We start from the raw sequence: 12405 nt of genomic DNA on the forward strand, positions 1-12405 counted from the left end.
ATTATGGAAGATATAACAGATGTAACCTGAGAAAACCTCAGTATACCCACGCTATATGAAAATATTTAATGGAGTATTTGGGTCGTCTTGTAAAGAAGAGAAATATTGTATCACATATATTTACGACCTATTTGCATTAGGATGCTCAATGTTAAACAAAGTCTAAATAAGAGATGCCAGGCATAGAATAGAATATAGAATAGAATATACACTTTTATTAATCCCTAAGGGGAAATTAGTTCTCTGCATTTAACCCATCCTTAGTTATTAAGGAGCAGTGGGTGGGCTGAAGCCCCAAAGCAACTGGGGTCAGTGCCCTTGCTCAAGGACACTTCTTGACTTTGCAACTAATGGGGAGGGAGGGATCGAACCAACCCCTGGTTGCAGCCACCCCCCTGAGCCACTAACTAAAAGCCCATAGACCTGCCACCAGGAACAGTACTTTAAAAAAATGTAAATCCACTCCCTAATATGAACATTGTAATAGATCTTATTGAACGCATTAGGTTCCTAAAATGCCGAATCCAGAGTTATTCTCCTTCCTCTGTTCATGTGATTGAGCCCGAGAGCTGCGAGGCGGGGTTAAAGGACACTAGTGCTCTTGCTCTATGGGTCCATAGAGGCAGAACATCTGCATAATCTATCTGTATTATTATACTCAGAAGTTACACTTTTTACGCTATATTACACTTAGCAAATTTCATAGTAATAAAGCCCCCAAATAGAAATGTTTGATTGTGTACTTCCTGTTATTGGGTTGAAAAACAGTAAATCTATCATTTAAAAAGGTGCTACCTGTAGCATTTTTAAACATCAATGTGTTATATTCAGAGTAATTGTGTACCTCGGGTATAATACCATCATGACAGCCCTTGAACAATCTGGATCTGCTCAAATTATTCCGACATGCTACAACTCCTTGAAAGAGTGATGGCATTTCTGATAAAAGCGAACTCGCAAATCAGACATTTATACTTCATCTTATCTTAAGTGTTGTCAAACATCAAGTCAACTTTCCTGTTAACATTTATCTGCCAAAGATCAAAACAACAATATGTCTTTGTATGTTGTATGTTCTGTATTGTTCTGTCAGGTGGACACATTGTCAACATTGTACTGTCCCTTTAAGAACACATTTCTATTGACATTAACTTCTTGCTTGTTTGTAGTCAAACTTTCTCAGGAAATCTAATCTCCAAAGTAGATGCTGTACTGTACTTATTTAATATTTTTATATTTAATTTAATTTGTCATTAGTATTGTGTATTGTGTATGAATATATGTTATACATATACATATATATTTTATTTTATATTTTACTTTGTATACTCCGATATCTTTCATCCCTGTTTTTTATATTTTATTTTTTATTCTTGTGTGTTTAGTTTATTGGTGCTGCTACTGTGACGACAAATTTCCCCTTGGGGATTAATAAAGTATATATCTATCTATCTATCTATCTACTTTGGCTATGTATGGCTTTTAATTCATCTTCGGTAAGGACGTATTGATGAAAAAATGCTACCTCCAGCACATGCGTTTATGAATGATGTATGTATGAACGTGTATAGATGACCGTTTGAAATGGATGAAGTCAGATGAAAAGTGCAACAGCAAACCCCTCCCCTCTCCTCTCCTGCACCGTGCTACCTTGGTGGCAATGGATGCAGCGGTGATGTGGGAGGAGGAGCTGTCCTCGGTGGACGCCACACCGCTGTCCTTCTTCTCGTCATCGTCCTCCTCGCACTGCACGCCCTTGTCTTCCGTCTGGAGGCAGGGCGAACTGTTAAGCGGCGGCGAGAGGGGAGGTGGTGGCGACGGCAGGTCCTCCAGCTCGTCCGCCGCCTCCTTCACCTTCACCACCGCGTCCCGCAGGAGGTCGATGGCGTGCGGCAGCGCTGGCAGGATGAACTGGAAGCACTCCTGGAAGCGTAGGAGGACAGAGACGTGCAAGAGGGACAGAATATCAGGGACAGGCATTCGTTGTCTTGAGTCAATATTCAAATCATGGTCGTCTCAAACAATAGCAGCCAGAATAAACACGATAAATAAATTCTATATATATATAGATCCGTAGATATTGTCCTATTACCTGTCACATGTTACATTTAGTACAATGCATATTTAAACAGTTCCATCAGTACAGCAACATTGTGTCTGTGTGTCTGTTTTTGACTACATCTCTACTTCTTTACGAATTATTGTTGCAGTTTTTGTCATCAGATTTGAGCTTCTGCCATGGAAACACTTCCTGCAGCAGTTTCACACAAAATGCCTCAAAACCCACCAAATGTTTTCATCTACCTTGACTTCATGAGACCATCAGGGATACTTTATGATACTCTGTTTCAAGTGAAGGGCTTGTTCCCCCTGTAGTTAGGGTATTTGAGATCTACACTGCTCTAACTAGTATAACTGTTATCTCCTCAGTCCTATGTGACAAATACAGTGTGTGAACCGGCTTGAAGCAGCAGATCACAGCGCCTCCTTCTGGCCACATTTATAATAGCTTGAACTCATTCCTTGCTCCCTCCATCTCCTTTCCAGTGTCTCTCTGGGTGTCAGTGTGCCTGTGGGCTCCTCGGCAAGGCCAAATGCTCCATTCTCCTCACTCCAAAGACATGAGCTAATCTGTGAAATTATTTATCTTCACGTTTTTATTTTAAGCATTGAGAAGGTACATTATTAATCGCCCCCACGCTTTACAGGATCTACGCTGGCTGCAAACTGGCATTCTGAGCAACCTCTCCACTTCCCGTCCTATCTTAAGTGTGCATATCACAGGCTGGTTTAAACATGAGCATGTTAACTTTGATTTCACTGAATTTAAAAATCCCATAGATCCACACTAGGATGCATGCATGCCAAGATTAGTATCCTCCGCCACTGTTCAAAAAGAGAGCGGTGAGACTCCTCGGATTGAAGATGAAAGAGATTGAATGGGTAACCACGAGCTCCCCAGCCCTGCTGTGAAGCCGCGAGCTCACCTTTCCACCCATATCCCGCCTTCACTCACACACACCTCCCAAACCCCACAGCACACTGTAGACTGTTTATGCCTCTTGCTGCGGTGTTGGAAGCCCACATCTGAACATTTTGGAAGATGGGGAAGATAGTGTTGGGCTAAAGTGAGGAAGGATTGTGCAAAAGAAGGAGTGAGGATAGTGTAAAGAGCCTGGAGACATTCCTCCTCTTCCCTTTTATCTTTTCATTGTGTGCGGGGAATTTTTTTAGGTACGTCAGGAGTGTTTTTTCCCCCTCTGCTCTTATTCTCTGTTGTGTCCTGGAGGAGAGTAACTGTCAAGAACACTAAAGAGCAGAATCCCTGGATTTACTGCCAGCGGATGATAAACACAAACGAGAGAGAAGGATGGAGGACGAGGGGAAGGCACTGCTGTTTTGAGAACGGGGTTGCAGGAGATGATGAGAGAGTAGGACAGACAGAGAGAAAGGGAACGAGTCAGTGAGAGAGGGAGGATGAGATTTCGAGATATGAAAAGAGACAGACTTGACAGAGAGACAGAGATTCGATAAAAAAGTCGGACATACATAAAAAGTAAAGAAGAAGAAAAAGAGAGAAAGAAATGGCCACTTGTGAAATACTTAAGTAATACACGGGGGACATGCTTCAATTTATAAACCACAAAAGTTGCAAGAAACTTAATTTAAACTAACTGTGTGTGTGTGTGTGTGTGTGTGTGTATGTGTGTGGGGGGGGAGGTAGTTTATAGTGTATGCAGATTGAGCAGCTAAATGGCAAATGATGGACTGTGTGATAAAATATGTCTACCACAAAAAATGATGTTTACTTCTTCCCATTGTGCTTTCATTGCAATTCACTGAACAATTATTTATGACTAATTTATCATTTATGACTTCCTTCTTATTAAATATGTCATTGATGTTGGGGCTAAGTCCTGACAATGATGTAACACAGTCGTCATGTCTCACAGGGTGCATACAGTTTCTGTGTTTTTTCTTTTACTAAAAAAACAAAGCTTTATTAGACATAAATGTCATCATAAATGTCTTCCTCACAAGTAAATATCATCACTGCATCATTGCCAAAAGTGTAAATGTTTGATGTCTGTCATATTTTTGCTATGAAGACAAAAGCAAAATGCCTTAAAACGTGCACATCAGGGTTATCTCAGATAGGACTTTTCAGATCTTAGACAGAAAGTCTGTGTTATGAAGTTTAGATGCGGAGTTTGAAAGATTTAACAAAATGCACAATTGAGCAGCATTATGGGTAATGTAGGGCAAAGCAAAACAACTAACTGTCATAAAATCTCTTCCTCTACTGCTTCAAATTGATCATTCATTTTTGATAAAGTGCGAATGAAATCACTGGAATTGTTGTTGTTGCTTTGTGCATTTTCATTTATATCCGATTTCTAAATAAACCCAAATTCCTGTTTTCATGAAAGCATGAATAGAACAGGTTCCATTCAGAGTCATGATGTTTATAGATCAGTGCGGCAGGTCACATGGGAGATATTCCAATATCATCTATAAAAGGTAAAAAACTCAGATATCATAACAATATGGACAACATACAAACAACCACAACACCTACAACACAAAAAACTGTGATTGAATTGTTCACTGTCTGATAGCATATGGGGCAAAAACTTTATCTGCAGTGTAAATGAGGCCAAACAGACCAAACAAGATGAACCTCTGACACACAAGGCCCTTCAGCTGGACTTCAGCTGTATCTTTATGACAGGAGATCATCCTAATAAAAGCCTGCGATGGGCGGCTTGTGCCGTTAACTTTAACTGGGGGTTGATGAGGGAGACACTAATATGGCAGCAGATGGGGGAGAGGTGGCGTAATTGATTAAAATAAATACTAAAATCGATCAGGAGGAGCAGGCGCGTAACAAGACAGAGACAGATGTGCAGGTCAGCACAGCAGAGAGGGAGACAGATGGAGGGGGACACGGAGACAGCCGTGGGTGGAAACACACACGCACACACACACACACGCACACACACACACACACACACACACACACACACCTTTGTTCGGATAGAAATGCATCAAAACACTCAAACTTACAAATGTACCATTAAACAACAAACTTAAAGAATCTACACTGCAGACGACAACATTGACTAATCATTGAAATGAAGGCGCACAAAGACACACACTCAGTTGCATACACACATCGTACACACGCAGCGTTCATAAACACACACCGATAATGACTGCATGTAGATTCACTTCTGCATCATAAACGATCTGCCAGTGAGAGTCAAAAGCAAAGTGGACCTTTGCCTGAAGAGTCACATTACGAGCGCAATGCTCAGCCAAAGCTGTCCATACAAACGGGTCATAGTATTTGTGTGTATCCCTCAATTGTTTGCGTTTATACTTCATAAGTGTTATACTGTTAACGATACATTTACTGGGATCTGTAGCAGTCCCTAGAGGAGGTGTTGTCTTTACTCTCTATATGAACTGTATGTGGTGCTTCTATCCAAAGCTCACTGATGGTGTTTAGTGTCTTGCTCAAGGACACTTTAACGTGGGGACAGAAGTTCTAACCCCCAACCCAAATGTGTATTTATTTTAAGGACAAAAACGAGCACAGTGGGTGAATTTGTTTCTTTGTATGAAATTTGCCTAACGACACTTAACGCTATCAGCCACGAGAGGAAGGTCATCTCTCGGGTTTCCTACCTGGGAGCCCTTCTTGCTTCCTGGTAAGTTAATGATGAGCGTCTTCCCTCGGATACCACACACAGGTCTGCAACACCGGAGAAAGTGTACATGAATACAGAGGAAGAAAGGGAGACATGCCTCTGGATGCCAGTGTGCTGCCCTTTGTCACAGGCATGACTTTAACTCATTCACCGTTGTGTCTGACACTAAAAGGGGGGATGGTCCTCTCTAAGGAACAGAAGGGAGTCACAATGTATAATATTCATCTTTAAGGACTCTGTAAAGCGACTTTGTGTACTTAGAGAAGCGCTATATAAGATTAAAGATTATTATTATTAACTTTAGCATGCACTGCTTGTTATGTGTGTTGCTGTGGATTCATGTGTGTTTGTCTCTGCTTGTACACTATATGTTCAAACCTGTGCACTGTGTATTTACGAGGCTATCTGTTTAAATGAAGGATTATATACATTATTCAATTGAACATTATGTCAATAAAACTAAGTGTGTTTTTGTTGCGTGTCAGATGTGAGGGCGTGTGTTTCTGACCTGGAGAGCATGCCTAGTGGTGTGACGTTGAGGGACCCCATCAGCATCGCCAGAGACATCCCTGGAGCCTCGCGTTCTATCACCTCCCGAGTGGCCTGGAGAGAAGAAGAAGAATAAGGAGGAGGGGGGTCGTTAGTGGGATCATAATCTAACTAAGCATGTGTCCATCTTAAGTATTTTTTAAACAATGTATCACAGCCTTGGAATAAAGCATTTCAAAGTACTAGTAAATACTACGAACTATGTAAATACTGCAAACTCTATATAGTATGGAGAGAAAAGCATTTGAACTTGAAATATTGGCGCTGTTCCTCCTCCAAAAAAACACTGTAGCGCCGTTCTTTCCTGAGAATGTAATCACATTTGAATTCAAGGACAGTTTCATATGAAGAGATGAATGTCACCATTTGATGGACAATATGTGTAAGTGAAGAGGTAAGTCTGTGACAATCTGACAAATGACCAAGAAATACTGATAATCGTCACACACGCCGACAACAACCTCCTGGATGTACGTCTTGACTAAAGACATATGGACTGCCCTTCAAATAATGACTTACATAATCCATCTTGTGATAGTCTGAAGGCTGGGAGATCCTTATCTGACCCGTCTACATCCCCCATTAGCAATCTATTGATTACATCTTTGAAATCAAAAGAGGAATATGACTTTTTCTTCGTCAGTGCAATAACAGAGTTCAATGTGGAATTCATTGATTCTTCAGCCTGGAGGTTTATCCCAGCAAGGGATCAATTTCACCATCTTTGCAGGGAACATGTACAACACATGCCTTTGTTGTACATGTATGTGTGAGTGTGTATACACGTGGGACTGCAGCTGATACGGCACATTCTTGCCAGATAGATAGCAGAGGAGATAGTGCCTTCTCCTCCAGCTGTGTGTGTTGGGTGCCCTTGAGTTGAATGACACTTCAAACGCACCATTAGCGAGGGAGAGGGGAGACTTCAAAGAGACGAGGAGCCACTGATGAGCATCGTGGGCTTGGACTCAGGAGAGGATGGAGATGGAGAGAGGGGAGAGAGATGAGGAGAAGGGAAAGAGTGTGGGAGGGACGGAGGAGGGGTGCGATAGAAGCGAGAGGGAAGGACGGAGAGAGAGAGGAGGGGTGAGGCTGGATTCATACCTCATCATACACAGTTTTTGATTGGTAGAAGTGGAAGATTAATTTGATATGACAGGCATGTATTCAGACCAAGTATAAAAGATAGACTTTTCCATTTGGTCATATTCTGATTTTGTCTAATTGCAAGAACAACAAAAAAAGAGAAGGTAATTAAAGTTTCGATGTGGGTAAGGTGAGGTGGAGTACGTGTGTGTGATCAAACCGAACACATTTTTTAATTAAATATTCTCTGAAAAGCCTGCACCATCCATGCAAAAGAAAGTAGTCCCTGCTTTGAGTTCGGCGTTTCATTCACCATCAGTGGTCTGATGCAATGCATGCATTTTTACGGAAAGTTCAGTCCTGTTAAATATTTCAGCTTCCTGCTACTCGAGCCATGGGCTAATCACCAGAGTTCAAGGTACTTTAGGAAAGCAATTCATCGAGAATACATCTTCTGGACGCGACTGACAGGAAGAGGTCCTTATCGTGGGTTGACATGAGGTGCATGCAGTTCACAAGATGAACTGAAACAAGAGGAATGTTACTCATGGCAGAGTAAAACATGTCAAACACCGACATACCTGCTGCTAACTTAATGAGCGAACGAGCATTAGCTCATACATTGTGAGAGAAGATGAGATGTGTGGTATTAATGGAGCAGAATACATAATTACTTTTAATTACTCGTAGTCGTTAGTAAGCAGGACAACAAACAGGCTGCTGCAAACCACTACAATGTTAAGACTAGAATGGGCACTCGGTAGAGCGCATACCTTCGCATATCACAAGAGTGGGCATTGAATTATGAACATTTTGGCATTAGTTGCATGACAATTGGATAAAAAATGACCGTGCTATGTTAAAAAGAAGATGTTGACCTTTTCATGACCTTGACCCGGTCGATCCCAAAATCTAATCAAATGGTCCCCGGATAATAACCAATCATCCCACCAAATTTCATGCAATTCGGTTTACAACTTTTTTTGTTACGCGAATAACACGCATACAAATAAATAAATAAATGGCGATCAAAACATAACCTTCCTGCATTTTCAATGCGAAGGTAATAAATAAATAAATACACGGCGATCAAAACATAACCTTCCGCATTTTCAATGCGAAGGTAATAAAAGGTAACTGAGCTCCAATAAAGTTAAATGGACACAACCACCACCTCTGAAAACCAAATGTATATTTACATCTAATGACATCCCATGTCACACGTAATATAAACACACATTGTGTTAACATTGTGTTCTTGATAAAGACATGTGACTTCTCTCCTGCTTTCAGCTAAATAGCGTCATGTGTGTCTTGTACAGCCTTCAGACACACAGGGACAGACTGAGACGTCCTCGTCTGCAGCATAGGGCGGAATCAGATAGCAGGTATTATCAGTGACTTCAGTTCGTACGTGTCTTCCCTCTTCCAGGAAGCCTGCTGCTGTCTCCTGTGATTGATGAGGACCAATGATACCACTCAGATCCACAGCTCATCCGCTGCCAAATTGCTTGTATGTGAGTGAGTGTGTGTGTGTGTGTGTGTGTGTATGTGTGTGAGAGAGAGGTTGGCTGAGTACATGCAACCGAAGTACCACGCTGTAAATCCCCCAAAAACAGTTTTCATGTGGTTCTGTGGTTAACAAGTGTGTGTGACACGAGGAAGAGATGAGAAAGATGAATCTTCGATCCTTACATGTGTATAGAGTAGAATACTGTCTTCATGGTATAGTAGACGGTGTATAAAGTCTTTACACACTTTAAAACTTTGTAATTTATTTTAAAATTAAACTCATTGCACTTATTCTTAAATTACTTTTAGTACATACTGCAGCTGCCGTGACAAAGTATGTACTTTAGGACATATGACTACTCCCTCATAACATTACACCTTAAACTTTGAGCCTATTGCTCATACATCTGCTGCGCAGGCGATTATGATTGTGTGTCATAGCCAGAAATCATGCTGCAAAATGCGACCGGATGCAGTCAAACAACCAGGTATTTTTGTCATACTGCAAAGTATGACAGTATGGGTATTGGAAACAACAATAATAGATGTGAACAGAGCTACATTAAACCAGTTTGTGAAGCCTGCAATAATTTATTTATAGTTTATGTTATTGAGTTTCCTCTTTTACTGAACTGGTGGGGTAGAAACAATGAACATGGCATGTGAGATATAATAAAAAATATGGGGTGATTGCAGTTTTAGTACTGAAAAATACCCATGATCCTATTTGATAAGAATGGTGTACTCAACCTTTATGTATGCCTTGCGTATATATTTTGTTTCCTCTGTATATTTAGTATTTAGTATTGTTATTGTGTTTTGTGTATTATTTTTATATTTTATTTTTATTAATGCTCTAATGTGCACCCGCTGCTGTGATCCTGAAATTTCCCCATTGTGGGACTAATAAAGGATTATATTATCTTATCTTATTTTATAATCCGAGGTTGAAATATTAAATATTTATTTCCGACTCTGATTTCAAGTGTAAAATAATGTGTGTCAGAACAATAAGAAATTAAGGAACCTGACATTGTGTGTGTAGACCTCCTCTCCTGTAGTTCACTCATTATGCTATTACCAGACACATGACACCCATTATTTTGAATTGCTTGCTACATGATCCCATATCTTAAAAAAAGAGTGAATCAATAAGGATCTAACATCTGCCTCTTTATTTCCCATGTGGCCACGAGGCTGATTACACTGTGTTAATCAGTTGTGCAACACGTGTGTAATCAGCAAAAGCAGGCTGAGGTTCTCCGAGTGAAGTAACTGCCTCTTCCTCTAAGACACATATCATCAGTATCATCAGTTTACAGCATCATCATAGCTGTATGTAGTTGTATAGAATTACTTCCTGACCTTTGACTTCGTACCAAACTATATTTCACCCCAAGTTGCCCTTCTTGATTCTACTGTAACATGTTTCTGGCTGTGTTTTAATACAACTTTCAAGCTTCATTATACAATTTTCATCCTTATGAAATACTGCAAACAAACAAAAAGTGAATTAATTCCAATGCTCGCCGTCAGAAAACCAACCTCTGGTGTGACGTCTCTCGGAGCGAAGCCGGTGCCTCCGGTAGTTAGGATAAGGTTAAGTTCCTTTTCATCGCACCAATCCACCAGAGTCTCCTGTTCACACATACATATGGAAATGATTAATTGTCATTGAGTAAATCATCATTATGGATAAAACAACAGAAAGACAGACACAGTACATGAACAGACCGGTACCTTGATTTCGTCTATCTCATCGGGCACTATCTTGTAGGCCGTGATCATACCCCCCAACCTGAGAAACGTAAGAAATCCATTAGATAACAGATACAGTTATTCACGTCTTAGATACTTTATTGATCCCTGCAAGAAAATCCTTTATTAAGTTAGAAAGGTCAGCTCGGGAACTATGGACCTTGTCAGAGGTCAGTGTTTTATTTTACAAGCAGAAGTGGAGAGCTTAAACTCAGCATGACCAGTTGCACCATATGTACTGTCCTGCTGCCATAAGTGCAGTATCCCAGTGGGTCAGCAGGTTAAGTACCAGTCCTGGGACATTGTGGGCTCACCTCTATATTTCTCAGAGTAGTAAAGCAGGAAACAAACCCTCAACAAAAAAGACCCATACATGCACCCCCAAACTTGCAAATGTGGTGTTTGTCTGACTGATTGTCAATGCCTGATCTTCAGTTCCTGTGCAGGCCTTTAACATGACTGATGGTGGAGAAAAAAAACAGATGACAAAGTAAGAGAGAACGAAAGACAGTCAAGGGAGTGATACCAAGAAAAGAGAGACGTATGAATATAACAGCAAGTATGGAGGAGAGAGAGAATGCCCTTGAACATCACCTCCTGATAGGATGTTCTACAGGACGGCCTACTGAAGAGGGAGCTCTGACAAGGACAGAGCAGCTGCTGCTGCGGCTGCTCTGTCCTGATCCAGGGTGACCTCCTGTGGCCAAATTGTGAACGACATCCTAAAAAGAACAAACCCAGGCTCAAGGTGAAGTCTCTGCACAGGCACCCCTTATGTAACCCTTTTCTTTTTTTACGGAGCGCTATTTTTGGGAGGCTACTGCATCATATTCCCGCTTCGCGTCAGCCACTAAAAAGACATAAGGCCCTCCCTTCGAGAAATACCCAACGAACTCCGTGAGCATAAAAGCATCTGCTATTTTTCTGCATTTCAGATGCTTTTTCATCCACACACAAACTCTCGCTCTTCACACACTGATGGTAAAAATAAGAAATCCTGCACCCAGGAAGCATCATTCACCGAATCCATCGGCTCTGCTCGGTATTCAAACTGCAGGAAGGGAGAGCAAGAAAACGCCAAAATACTGCAGCGAGCATGCATGCAGGTTCTGACACAAGAGGCAGAGAGGTCTGAGAGAATCATTTAAGACGTCGTTTTTCATGAAACACTGCACATGCAGGGCTTCTCAGAGCATCCAATAACGTGTGCGCCCACACTGCACATCCACACACACACACTTCCCCCTGCTGACATGTGATGGCACGAGTGATTGACTTCTCTTGATGTGCTTTGGGGGTGGTGGTGGGTGAGTGTGTGGGGGGCATGTGTGTGTGTGTGTGATTGTGTTCATGCATGTGCATTTGTCTGTTTGTGAGTTTTGTGTGTGTCTGTGTTGCACCTCGGGAGAGTAAAGGAGCCGTCAGGACAAATCACCTCTCTCTCTCCTGGGGTTTTTATGCCTCTCCGTTTCAGCCCAAATGAAAATATGCTCAACACAAATAACGAGGGTTCCTTCCCACCGTTTCCTAGGCAACCCCTCCTGCCTGAAGCCTCCAGTTGCCGTGTTGTTCATCGTGAGCGTGTGAGAGTTTGTGTGTGCCGGTGTTTGTGTGTTTGTGTTTCACTATCGGGGATGCCATTTCTGTGCGAAGGCAGCAAAATGTTGCCGACTGGACATTTTTGAGTCTCTGGCATGTTCATGAAATATCTTTGAGGCATGATGTAATTTGTGTAGTCATGTGTGCGTGCATGCTCATGTCAATAAGCACAACATGTACGAAAGAC

General features: G+C 41.5%; 1 protein-coding gene across 19 annotated transcripts in view; it reads right to left on the reverse strand.

The window, feature by feature from the left end:
• Positions 1 to 12405, reverse strand: part of gphnb (gephyrin b) — an 84749-nt gene that overhangs the window by 41471 nt on the left and 30873 nt on the right. For 18 of the 19 annotated variants that reach the window (XM_056428167.1, XM_056428166.1, XM_056428168.1 and 15 more), the window contains 5 exons: positions 10602 to 10659; positions 10407 to 10499; positions 6223 to 6317; positions 5692 to 5758; positions 1651 to 1923 (listed from right to left, as the gene is read on the reverse strand). In XM_056428167.1, the coding sequence (XP_056284142.1) occupies positions 1651 to 1923; positions 5692 to 5758; positions 6223 to 6317; positions 10407 to 10499; positions 10602 to 10659 (586 nt within the window). The remainder of the gene's footprint in view (positions 1 to 1650; positions 1924 to 5691; positions 5759 to 6222; positions 6318 to 10406; positions 10500 to 10601; positions 10660 to 12405) is intronic. The other variant, XM_056428157.1, reaches the window with a different exon arrangement.

The sequence above is a fragment of the Pseudoliparis swirei genome, chromosome 12 (assembly GCF_029220125.1).
Source record: "Pseudoliparis swirei isolate HS2019 ecotype Mariana Trench chromosome 12, NWPU_hadal_v1, whole genome shotgun sequence".
NCBI lineage: Eukaryota > Metazoa > Chordata > Actinopteri > Perciformes > Liparidae > Pseudoliparis > Pseudoliparis swirei.